Consider the following 12,035-nt stretch of genomic DNA (forward strand, 5'->3'; position numbering starts at 1 on the left):
GACTATCATAAAAAAATATGAAAATCTTAGGCAAACCGGCAGCTTCCAGAAACAGCGATGGAGGACTCTGTCTTTGAGTCCTAGACTACGCACAGATGTTCTAGCATTTATGCCCTCAAACCCTCATGCTAGCATGCGGGACGTGGCCACCCAGGTACCACTTTCCAAGTCATCAGTTTGGAGGATTTCAAATCGCTCGGCCTTTCATTCGTACCACCTTAAGAGCACCAATGCTTGGAAGATAGGGACCTGCAGAATTGTCTAGATTTCGTGAATTGGGTCCTCACAAAAGCCAATGAGTCACTGGACTTTTTGAGCAACATCATGTACACAGATGAAGCCAATCTTTGCAGAAGCACCCAGGTAAATCTGCATAATGCAGACTATTGAAGTGACTCCAATCCACACTAGGACTGGAGTCATGCCGAGCGCTCAGCACCGGTACCAGTGGTTGTTCAATGTGTGGTGCAGAATTTATGTCAGTGCGATAATCCATCCCAACTTTTTTGATCACAAACGTTGCGTGGACGAAATCCTTGGAATGGTGGATGAGTTTCTCAGCGAAGTTCCGCTGTCACATCTTCCACGTCTGTGGTATAAGCAAGATGAAACACCAGCCCACAGCAGCAGCCAAGCACGAAACTGGCTGGACGGTACTTATTATGCGCAACAGAGTAGAAGGCACCAGCCTATAAATTGGCCGGCTAGATCACCTGATCTCTCTCCACTCAATTTCTTTCTTTGGCGTTGTGTGAAACATTGTGTTTACTTTATCAAGACAATGACATCAGTTGAGCTCAAGGCAAGGATAATGGATGTCTGCCATAGAATTCCAGCGTCAGTTATCAAGAACGCTACTGAAGATGTAATAAAGCAGACTCACTACTGTGTAGCTACAGAAGGACACCTATTCGAACACGTCCTCTAGGCAGCAGCTGGTGTTCAACGGCGCTTACAAGTTCACAGATAATAAGGGCAGACTGAAATCTGATGGTTTTCTTTTTCTGTTGTTTTTTGTGGAGACATCCTGATTGACAATTCGGCTTATTTAGAAGTGGCACATTTACTTTCTTGAACACATCGGTCTTGCCTTTTCTCTACACGAGGGTTGCTTATAAGTCTCTTTATTTCGTTTTTCTTTTTAGCCACAAGCTTGCTTTTGCAGCAGGTATACACTTTCATGAAAAATTAAACCGTCCCTCTAATTTGGCTTTGGTCCAAACCAAGTTTCAGGCGCAAAATATAGCTGCACGTGCACTGTTTCAATGCAGTGCGAGCAAAGCCGGGATTTTGAAACATTCTATGCCTATTCAATTGCTTTTCGCATTTCATGCGTGGTCAGAGCGGCACTTTGGCCGCGCTATCAAGGGGATTTTGTTATCAATGCGATCAATCAGCCTTGAGAGACGGACAATAACTGTGACATAGAAATGAGAGGAAGGAATAGCTGTGAAGCCACGAAACGTGCTGTTGGTGCTCCTTCCGTGCTATTATCAACTGAGTGATGTGCTGTCTCTTCGGGTTTGAGACAGGCAAAACAGTTGCTTTCAATCAGCTTATTTGAGGGCGCTGCTTCTAAGGGTCCCTCACCAGGCCCCATAGCAAATTTTGGTTATATGCTGGAAGTTGGTACGTGTCCTCCAGGGAGCGTTCTGCTGCAAAAGTTTGTCAAATCAGCTCATTAATAGCCGAGAGAGACGTATTTCAGTGCCGCGAACCCATTATTTCAGCAGGCGGGCTCCACTGCCAAGCAAGCCGCTCTCCCCACTCGCCCCGTTTAGCCTTCGGAAGCGAAATTCCTTCCTTGCGTTCTTCCAAACCAGATCTCGAGGATTGCGTGACGTATGTGTCAAAGGCCCCACCTTCATTTTTTTTCTCCTCGCATTTTTTTTTCTTCTGCGCTACGCATTTCCGCTGACCACATGCGAGTTGTTGTCTTGTTTGCACAGCACATGATTTTGTGTGCTGTGCACAACGAAACATGACTAGCGGTAAAATTCAGTGCTACACGAATACTGAGGCAGAACAAGCAGATTGTAGAGCGCGATCACGTGCTGGGACACGGTAGAAAATGGCATAGTTTCGGTACCTGCGCACTTGACCGTACGACCGTGGGAACAAGCAGACGAAGCGGAAGTACATCTTTTTTGCTTCTGTGTGAAGTAAAACAAAAAAACATGCAGACATTCCGTTTGTGTGTTTTATTGTTTCTTTAAGCTTCAATTTGTCAATTCAAGAAACAGATCGCACAGACAACAGATGTTGTCTTGAATAATTCTCGAAGTGACGTGTTGCCGCGAGCGACGTCACACTGCGGACACGATTACGTAGGCGCAGAGGCACAATTACATCACCATCTGGCTTGGAGCGTGGCGGCCGCGAGTGAAGAGGGAAACAGCGTTTGGATTGAAATTTCAGATCTTTCCACGGCGCATAGTGGTGTAATACCTTGCAGACACAATTGTTATCGCACAATGTGTGCTTTTCACTTGTCAGCTCAAAATGGCCAAACCTGGTGAGGGGCCCTTTATGATGTGGGTGGGAGTGCAGTCACATGGCATTTTTCATATTTGGTGAGGCTTCTTTTCCAGTCGGAAGAAACTAGTACGCATTAGTTTGTTGCTTAAAACACCCGAGTTAGGTGTCATTTGTGGGTGCCTACAAATACCTCATTGACACTTTGATAAATAGGACAGTGCTCCTAGAGTTAGATAATCAATTACAATGAAGTTTAAGAAGTCTGCACACTTTCTGGACAAGCCTTGTGTAAGTTGCATAAAAAGGAACCCTATTCATATCCACAATTTTACACATCACAGGGTAATGACAGTTTCGCATTGTTTTGCATCCACAGAACTTATGATAAAAATTTGGATCTGTAAACAGTGCTGCCTATAAGCACTCTGGGCTTCACTGCACTAACATTAGTGTCACACCAGCATCCGAAATACCACCTGAATGGATTATTTGTTTACACAGTTTCAAGGGACGAAGGCTGCAAAGCCAATATGATCTACTCTTGCTCCTTCAAGCCTCCCACCCTACTAAATTTTCACTGTTCATAATCTGACTCACCTTGGAGTGACCACCAGCACTTGTGAAGAGCGCCTTTACGCCAACTATGACCACAAGGTCTTTGTGTTGGGTGAGCAGAATTGTCCGTAAAGGCCCACACAGCGTGAGACCAAAGAGCTCCAAAAGTGTGAGAGAAGAATTGATCACAGCGTGACGAAGAACCCGCAGCCACTACAGATAGGGGGAAAAAAAAACACATGCACACACAAGCGTGATGGGAAAGACACACAAGAAAGCTGGTCAGTGCTCAAACACGTCCGCTCAATAGGAACCCTGTAACTAGCACGTTTCCAGATATTCCTTTCCTAAATCACCAGATAAGTTGGGGCTCCATATAGTTGGTGCTTTATGTAGTCCCACACGGCTTTGAGATGCGGTGATCTGACAGGTTTCCCTCTCACAATTACATCTCGTGCACTAAACTTATTAATTAAAAGATCAATAAGTGATATTCAGTTGAGTTATGACTTTACAACTAAGCCATAGTTCAATTGGTACAGCATGTGGGTTCGACTCCCATTGGCAGCAAGTTGTCTTTTTGTCCATTTTCATTTCCCTGTTTCTTGCTGTTTCTACATTTTCACTAAAACCATAGTTACTTTCCCCTGAGCATTCCTTGGCTTTATATGGTTGTGACTAACAAAAACAGCCCCCCTCACTTCCTCTCTTCCTTGTTCAGTAGTTAAACAGTGGCATACAATGCAAAATTTGCTGTATGCCACTGCTATGTAACCTGGCCAGTAAAGATTATAATTTCCTCTTGAATTTCCTATTTTTAACACTTAGAGACAGTCATCACTGAATCACAACTATTTGATTGCAGGATTTCTGCAGCAGCAGTACGGTTATGAAAATCATTGATAACTTGTGTGCATTAACAAAAACAAAAAAAAATGAAAATGCTTTGTATACATAAAACTCAAATAATCAAATTGAATCAACAGATATGTTGAATAAAAAATACAATAGACCACTGTGAATCAGTTACAGCAGTTTCATAATGCAACCAGGGAGCTAGTAAGCTGCCAGCTACTGTTATATGAGGGTTTGCATTTTTTTTCTCCTTCTGCTGCAACATGAATGCCTACTTCTGGTTCTTTTCAGCAACATAAATCTGTAAACTATATTGTGGTAAAAATGCAGTCAGCACACTAACACACAAAAAAAAATGTTCCCACTGGGATCTCACTTTGGTCACCAACGCTTTGCCTTAAATTTTTGTGAGCCAGATTTTTAGCAGGGTGAGTGAGCACTGCCCATTTGTCGCTGTTCAGCAAATGAACAGCAACCTTAGCAGCACAGTGGATTATGAAAGACAACAAAATCAGCCTTCAGGCAAAGAAATGAATGACAATTGTTTGGGGGTCATTTGGTTTGAATGGTAATAAAACATGCCCCTAAATATGCACTGCAATGAACAAGCACTTACTTGTGAGCGTGTTAGTTTTGACCCACTGGAGAAGGGCTTTTGTATAATTACAAGTGCAGTTGAGGCACTGTAACAGAGAAGGAAGCATTCAAACCAAGTCTGAATAATACTGATTCAGACGTAACGTGGTTTCCTGGAAAGCTTATTAAAGAAAGCAGTTAACTATGGTTAAAGAACTGAGGAACATTCAAGATGGGATGCATTCGAATCAAATTCTGCCCGCATTTCTAATCAGAAAGTAATTGCATATTATGAAGTATGGAGAAGTCAGCTAGGTTGAATAAGAATTCCTCAGCAGCCTTCCACTTGTGCACACGTTCTTTGGACAAAGTATTGTGAAATGCTGGATGCAATGCCATTTGCTTTTATTTCTTTACTGATGTTAACAGCACTTGGCATTTGCGTTTTGGCAACACTGTGAGCTTAGCCTAAATGAAAGTTCTCTTACATGTAACTAAACACACCCTCCCACTCTATTTAAAGGGAAGCTGAAACACTTTTCGAAAAAAATGAGTTCTCTGCGGCATTCTACAGTTTTGAGTCCCCTGAACACGAATATCTGGTTCAAAAAGGGCGGAAACAAACGCAAGCGGCTGTTTTTTCAAGAAAATGCGCACCAGCGCCTCAGGGTACCGCGCGAACGCCGCTGTTGCCCGTGATTGGTCAGGCCGCTGTGACGTCATTCGCAGCAGTCTCCGGTCGGCGCCGCCGTTTCAGAGCGTAGCACGCTGTTCTGTTCTGGCTTCATAGCTGAGTTGTAAGCATTATGGAACGTTCTCGCTGTCTCGGACAGCTTGTATTTTCGCCATACATGTTCGAGCCGACAGCCGATACGGAAAAAGATGGCGGCAACGACGATGTTGAGTGTGCCAACAGCGAGAGCGATGTGTGCACCTTCTCGCGCGTTGGAAATCTTAGCTGGTACGTATGTTCTTTTTTTTTTTCGTGTTGCTGCACGTTCCAATGACGGCAGGAAAAAATGCGCTAAAGTGTCACTGGGAACTTGCTGCTGGAAGAATGCCGAAGCACTAACTTCTCATTAGATTGTAAACACGGGTGCAATCCCACGATGTCAAGCACCTTGCCGCTGCTTGTCTAAAGTACCGTGGTTTTTTTAGCGTTGATACACGATCGCGAACATAAGTGCCGCGTTTCAAAGCGCGCACATGCAGTGCTTCGAGGTACAGTCATGGAAGTTGCTTATCATACACATCCAGAGATGGCCAGAGGTATTATATGTGCAATATTCATGCTATGGTTCGACGACTTTGCGATTGTGGCTCGATCAAGAATCAGTATGCGTGCTCCATGCTAGTGTTGACATAAAGATATTAGGCAGTTTTATCACTGCCGTGTGGTAAACACGATAACTGCAACCGTACGTCGAATGTCACTACGCAAGCCTATACTCCATTTCATACCTCTCGTGCAACACTGTGAAAGCTGCGCACGAAGTCCGGTCACCAAAATTTATTACTGCGCGCGTTTCCGTCTATGCTTCGCAGCGTGCCAGCGGCGTTTGCTCGCGCGAGCATGCACGTGAAGCTGCCGCGACCGGCTGCAATTAAATAATGTTGAAAAGAAAATTGATTTAAAAGAACGTGTTAGCAGCCGTATAAGTACACGGATTGTTTCTATGGGTAAATTCTTTTCTTTTCATTCAGAACTGAGCTTATATATGGAAAATTTTCTCAAAAATTGGGTCAAGAAACACCGGACTTTTTCTAAGTGCGAACGCAGCCACTGCAAGAAGTATCTCAAGCCTCCACAGCGTCGCACCTGATGTATGAAACGGAGTGTAGCAACGCTAGCAACAACGCGTTTCCGCATTTGTCGTAAGGCTATCCGGCTATCGCAGAAATGGTTCGAGCACAGCACAGTTGATTTCATCGGCATGGACTTATCTCTCCTCACCGCATGGACCCACTGCGCTGCAAGCTTCTTCTTCTTCGGGAACCTATGAAACACCACATCGTCTCGCCCGCCTGTGTTCGCGCAGCCGAATGCTGCACAGAACGAGGCCATGTTGGGCTCCCTTGGCTGTAGGCACTCATGCAGCAAAGAAGGAAAGAACAGTTTACGAAAATCGCAAAAGAATGCAAACGTGAGCGGCGGCGGCAGATCTCTCGTAGCGTCGTTCAGTAAAGCGCAGGACGGAAAGAGGCATGCCAGCACATGCCAGCACGCCGATGTGGCAGCTTGGGCCACGCGAATGACGTCACTCTCGCCGGTTCTCTCCTCTGGCAACCACCTCACCCGGCGCTCCGGGAAGCGATGGGGGCGTGTCCGCGGGGTTGATTTAGAAAGCGATTTCCGCCCCTTATATTAACAAAACGAAGAAAAAAATTTCGGAACCGTAAATTATTAGGTCTGTTCTTCCCAATCCCAGCAATTCATGGAAATTGAAAACCGTTTCAGCTTCCCTTTAAGCAGAGTCCATTACGTTTTCCTTGGCAGTCATTCTGATGCCTTGGTTCAGTTAGTTTAGTGTGATTTCTTGAACTTAATCGTAAGCAAAAGTCATGAGCGCCAAGTTCACTGAGGCTGTGCCTGTCCAAATAAATGCGTGCAATTCAATCTGAGTTATTTTGTTTGCTTCAGCTTTTCACCTACTGCGAATAAAGCTGATTACGCACCGCACTGGGAAACGTGGCTACAACTTAACATACTCTAACGAAAACTGATGAAGACCATCAATGCATACAAATAAACATGAATCATTCTAGATGAAGATTAACCAACATCATAAAATGTACTTACACAAGGCGAGCGATGAAGAGGAACTGTACAACGTGGAGATAATTTAAGATATTATACGAGAGGAAGTATGCGTATGCCAGGATGCATTTACAGAGAACAAGGCTGGCGACGTATCCTTTGAACCTGCGTACAGGCAATGGTCACGGTCAAAAGGGAAAAGGGGTGCGACAGCAGCACGACAAAATGACACTTGCTTACCTCGGCGAGTGATATATTACTTGGGATCGTTGCTGTCCCTGACGGCCGTAGTGGGTTGGTAGTCCGTCCATGGTTAATCTATACAGCTGGGCACATGGCACCTGTACATAAGGGTGCGTAATGGCCCCTTGTGCTCTTTCCATTTAGCCGTCTTAAAAGGCGTTTTGGGAAACATCATTGCGTGTGCCAGGCCCACCCAACACCTCACACGATGACGGAGTCATAGTACGCTCATTGCGTTCGATAAAAGGGCCGATCACTTGTGTTTAATATTAGATTCAAATTCAGTAAGAAGGCTGGAAGGCAGAACGCAAGGTTAATACATCATGCTAGCCTTATAGCAGCTGTTTTACACTGATCAAAGCCGGCTAATCGTAAGGCACTCGACAGATGGATACCGTTTCCGTGACGACAACGTCGCCAACAGTTGATAGTTCATTTTATCGTTACGTAAGAACACTTGCCTGAGTATGCTTCTCGAATTCATTCGGCGAAATGTCTAACTGAGGGCTTGTTGCAAAGGTAAAAACCTTGCAGTCATGCCTGAAACTCCCTTATGAACCTTCAGAAATAGGCAGACGCCGTGGCCGTCGCCATTAGTGAAAACGGAACCGGAAATGCCACAACGTTTCGTTTGTTTCTGTATCCGCATCTCGTTTTGATGGGTTGTAGTTGTAATGGCGGCCTCCACGAGTGACGTGAATGCGGACCTCTTGTAAATAGTGAACGAAATTGCCAAGTGATAGTGACAAGATGAACCAGGAGAACTGTGGCGTTGTTTTAGAAACACTTCGCAAAGCGGCCAGTCAGGACGCCGAACAGCTAAAGCCTGCCGAACAGCAGCTCAAGCGTTGGGAAACCGAAAAGTGGTTTTACTCGGCTTTGTTGGTAAGCCGTTGTTGTCTGTCGTAAGTTTTCCTGGCCAGTGTGCACGCGAAGATTTCCTATATCGCGATTAAGTTTAAAGTTCTCAGTGATGTAACAGTATCGGGAGCCGACGGTTAACGTCGTAAGTTTTGAAGCGCGGGCACTGCCATGGTTGGGCAAATTGCGGGAGGTTCATGATCAGTATACGCACTGCGGCGTTCATTTTCTTCGTATTGTCATGTTAAAGAGGTCCAGGCATGCTATATAAAAAGGTCGCACACAAGGCTATGTAGTGATTGATCACATAGCACATTTACTACCTCTTCATAATGTTCAACCAAAATTCACTGCTGCTTACCAGCTGGAAGTGACACTGCGAAAGCGCCCTTGTTGTTCTAGGCGCTCAATCTTCTGATAAGCAATTGTAGATAATACAAGCTGTACCCATGGAATTCCTATTACGATAAACGAAGTTTACTCTGAACCTTGTATGTGATCTTTAGATGTGTATCTGAGTGTAAGCAAGGCAGCACAGACGAAGTCTTATTGCAGAGTTCACTATCATTGATTAACGTACAAGAATTAAACGTGCAGCATCAAAAAGGTTTCTTTTGCCCAGGCCATAGTTGGTCGTGTATTAACTACCCATTCTTTTGCGAAGTGTATGATATATGATTTTTTTACACATCCTCTCCAGTATTAAAAAGGTTTCTTGTGCTCAGACTATACTTAGTCGTGTAGTAAATACTCATTCTTTTGAGGAGTGTATGATGGATAACCTCTTTACGCATCTTTTGAAGACATCTGCAGCTTAACTCTATTAAATGTAGGACATATTTTTCCACAAAAAAATTATGAGATGTCAGTTTCTGCAGTGAGTGTTGTGGGGATTGAGGAATGCGCCGGCATAATTGTGCAGGCATTCTCCTGTTCTGACCCTAAGACCCCGCAGTGTTCACTAAACATTTAGTTGTTGACTACGCAAGCTTGGTGCAACAACATATTACAGTTAGCGAGTCATGATGCAGCTGTACATACAGCAGTTTTTAGACGATTATACATGACAGACCATTTTATGTGCAGGTCAACTAAGTGTGTGTTCTGTCAGTCCCTATAATGAACCACTGTAGTGTCACATCCACTCGATCCTACATGCACAGTCTTTTGATCGAGCAGCCATGGTTGTGTGATGGAACTACTGCTGGTCACTTACATTACATAATTTCCCTGGATGCACTACTTGGCTTATGTTGGTTTTTGTTCTTTTCATAGTCGACATCTAATTCCATTTTATTTGCTCCTTCCAGTCCATCTTTTCAGACCACACTGTAGAAGTTAATGTGCGGTGGTTGGCAGTCCTGTACATAAAGAATGGCATTGAGCGGTACTGGAGGAAAACAGCAACTAAGTAAGTATATGGCATTAACTACTTTTGTAGTAATTCATTGTAAAAATGTTTTCACAAAAATGTTCATCGTATATATTGTTCACAGTTGCAGTTGAGTATTTGATGTATGTTGGTCACAGTTTTTTAAAGTGTGCTATGCTAAGCGTGTCATTTGTGTTGGCCAGTCATACTTGCACTCCAGGAACTCCCGCATACACAGTCTCTGACATCCCTCTTAAATGCGCTACATCACTGCCTACCCTCATTGTCACTTTTACCTCTGACCTGTCCTCCGTGCATTTTGCCAATGCAGTCACGGAGGCCAGATGTCTCCTGGGATTTGTGTCAAAGGTGTCAAAATAGGCGGTCTTACCATTTTCTGCACTTTATACACTGCACTCATGCTCCCACACCTTGAGTGTTGCTATGCAATATCGAGACCGTACCAGAGCCACTTAATTGACAGCCTGAAAATGTTCAGTGGCATGCTATTTGAATTTTATTTGCTCGCCAATATTTCTCTATAGCACTTGGCTGAAGTGCCTCAGATGGCAACCCTTACCATCAGAGAAGGGTTGCCAGAGTGAATTGCACTTGTCTCCTTGATGGCTCACTAAAGAGTACCAACCTTGCATCTCTTCCATAGCTGAACAAAGTCTGGTCAGCCTCAGCCCACTGGGGCAGGAACTCACTGCCACAGCTCCTAACTCTTTTTGGCAGGAATAAACAATTTCCGGCTGCATGTCTCTCTCTCCTATCTTTTTCTATATGACCATTCTGGCATTTGAAATTGTAAATTAGTTCACCAATTTTGCACTTTGGAAGCATTAATGAACACGTGAGCCAGTGACATATCCTCCATCGTCAAACATCATCAGGACACAAAAATGCACAGCTCACCGCTGTCAAAATATGTCTGAAATGCACGCTGGCAACACAAATCTGTATCAGCCAATAGGAGCGCTTCCTGTGTCCATGTGGCAGCAGTAACAAATCGCGACGCTAGCTTTTTTATTTTTCGTTTGCTTCTTTTACTGTATTTCTGCATGGCGAAATGCAGCACTATGGCCATTTGAAGGTCCGATCTCATTAAGATTGTTCCAAAATGGCGGCTTTGCATGGACTGAAAGTCGCGCTCAGCACTGTGACCGCACTTCTTGACAACCCATCTGCTACCAGATTTTTTTCGACAGCGCACTAGAAAAGTGCGATTTTCTCAATTGCTATTTCACTTTTCTAATATTTCTCCATGTGATGAATGAACACCCGAGGATCACAAAAAAAAAAGAAAGGATTGGAAATTCAGACTGGTCAATCGAAGTGGTGGGTGGTAAGCTGGAGCAGCGGGGCGGCAGTTCCACCAATACCCACCATCGAGAGAACCCTGGCTTAGCAGTATCAGCAGTGGCCTTTAAGAAGGATAAGTGCTTAGTGGACAGTATGCAAAACAAACAGTGTAATCAGTCTAATATGAATCTCCTCAATATACTCGACATAGTTTAGTTTGCAGTAAATACACGCATGAGATAAGTATTGTATTTAGTTTTGTCTAACAATTTAGTTTTATCGAACTCCCTCTCCTGTTAAGTGGCCTTTAGCAGTTTTTTATGTTGACTTCTGCTGCTTAATGTCAGATGCTACAACACTTTACACTTGTTTGTGTGCCGCCACCATTGCCCAAAACAGATTTCATCCTCACATGGAGGCATCTTGGCTGAAAAAACTAAAATGCATCAACTCAGAATGTTTACACTAATTGAATGGCCAAATATTGACCTTCAACTTTGTGTCGCTTCCACAGTGTCATGCTGACACTTTTCTAATACCACACTTTATCCCTTTCTTGCAGTGCAATATCTGAAGATGAGAAAAAAGTTCTGAGGCAGAAGATGATATCGAATTTCCATGAGCCAGTCAACCAGGCAAGTTGCACATTATACTTAAACCAAGGACAGGCATGTCTATGAACTGGTAAAGGTACCCTGAACCAACTTTGACGATATTGTACAAACTTACTGAGTCGTTAGAGTAGGTCCTTCTGATCATGAATTGATGCATCTAAGTGCTCCACGTAAAGCTTGTAATTTATTATACAGTCTTAAAAATGTGCATCGCTGCCGATCGCAGCACACTGCTCAGGTAAATTTTCATCCCCTCTTACCCATAAAATGTAAATTGCCCTAATGACGTTAGTAGGGCAAGCTGTCCGATTGGCTGCCCAGGGTAATTGATAACTTTTCCAACTATAAGGTGAACAAATGTTGTTTGTAATAGTTGGAATCTTAGTTGATTTATTTCTATAAAAAGAAATTAGAAAAA

General features: G+C 43.8%; 2 protein-coding genes across 2 annotated transcripts in view; one reads left to right on the forward strand and one right to left on the reverse strand.

Annotated features, from left to right (window-relative positions):
- The window catches only part of LOC142571629 (proton-coupled zinc antiporter SLC30A5-like), a 44,496-nt gene extending 36,433 nt beyond the window's left edge, over positions 1-8,063 (reverse strand). The window contains exons 1-5 of the mRNA XM_075680138.1: positions 7,927-8,063; positions 7,463-7,563; positions 7,265-7,387; positions 4,505-4,571; positions 3,076-3,246 (exon numbers count right to left, since the gene is read on the reverse strand). Of these exons, the coding sequence (XP_075536253.1) occupies positions 3,076-3,246; positions 4,505-4,571; positions 7,265-7,387; positions 7,463-7,533 (432 nt within the window). The 5' untranslated portion in view covers positions 7,534-7,563; positions 7,927-8,063. The remainder of the gene's footprint in view (positions 1-3,075; positions 3,247-4,504; positions 4,572-7,264; positions 7,388-7,462; positions 7,564-7,926) is intronic.
- Positions 8,064-8,120: 57 nt separating this feature from the next.
- Positions 8,121-12,035, forward strand: part of Impbeta11 (importin beta11) — a 119,695-nt gene continuing 115,780 nt past the window's right edge. The window contains exons 1-3 of the mRNA XM_075680137.1: positions 8,121-8,350; positions 9,637-9,737; positions 11,566-11,638. Coding sequence (XP_075536252.1) covers positions 8,216-8,350; positions 9,637-9,737; positions 11,566-11,638 — 309 coding nt within the window. The 5' untranslated portion in view covers positions 8,121-8,215. The remainder of the gene's footprint in view (positions 8,351-9,636; positions 9,738-11,565; positions 11,639-12,035) is intronic.

Source organism: Dermacentor variabilis, chromosome 2 (genome assembly GCF_050947875.1).
Source record: "Dermacentor variabilis isolate Ectoservices chromosome 2, ASM5094787v1, whole genome shotgun sequence".
In the NCBI taxonomy this organism is placed as follows: Eukaryota; Metazoa; Arthropoda; class Arachnida; order Ixodida; family Ixodidae; genus Dermacentor; species Dermacentor variabilis.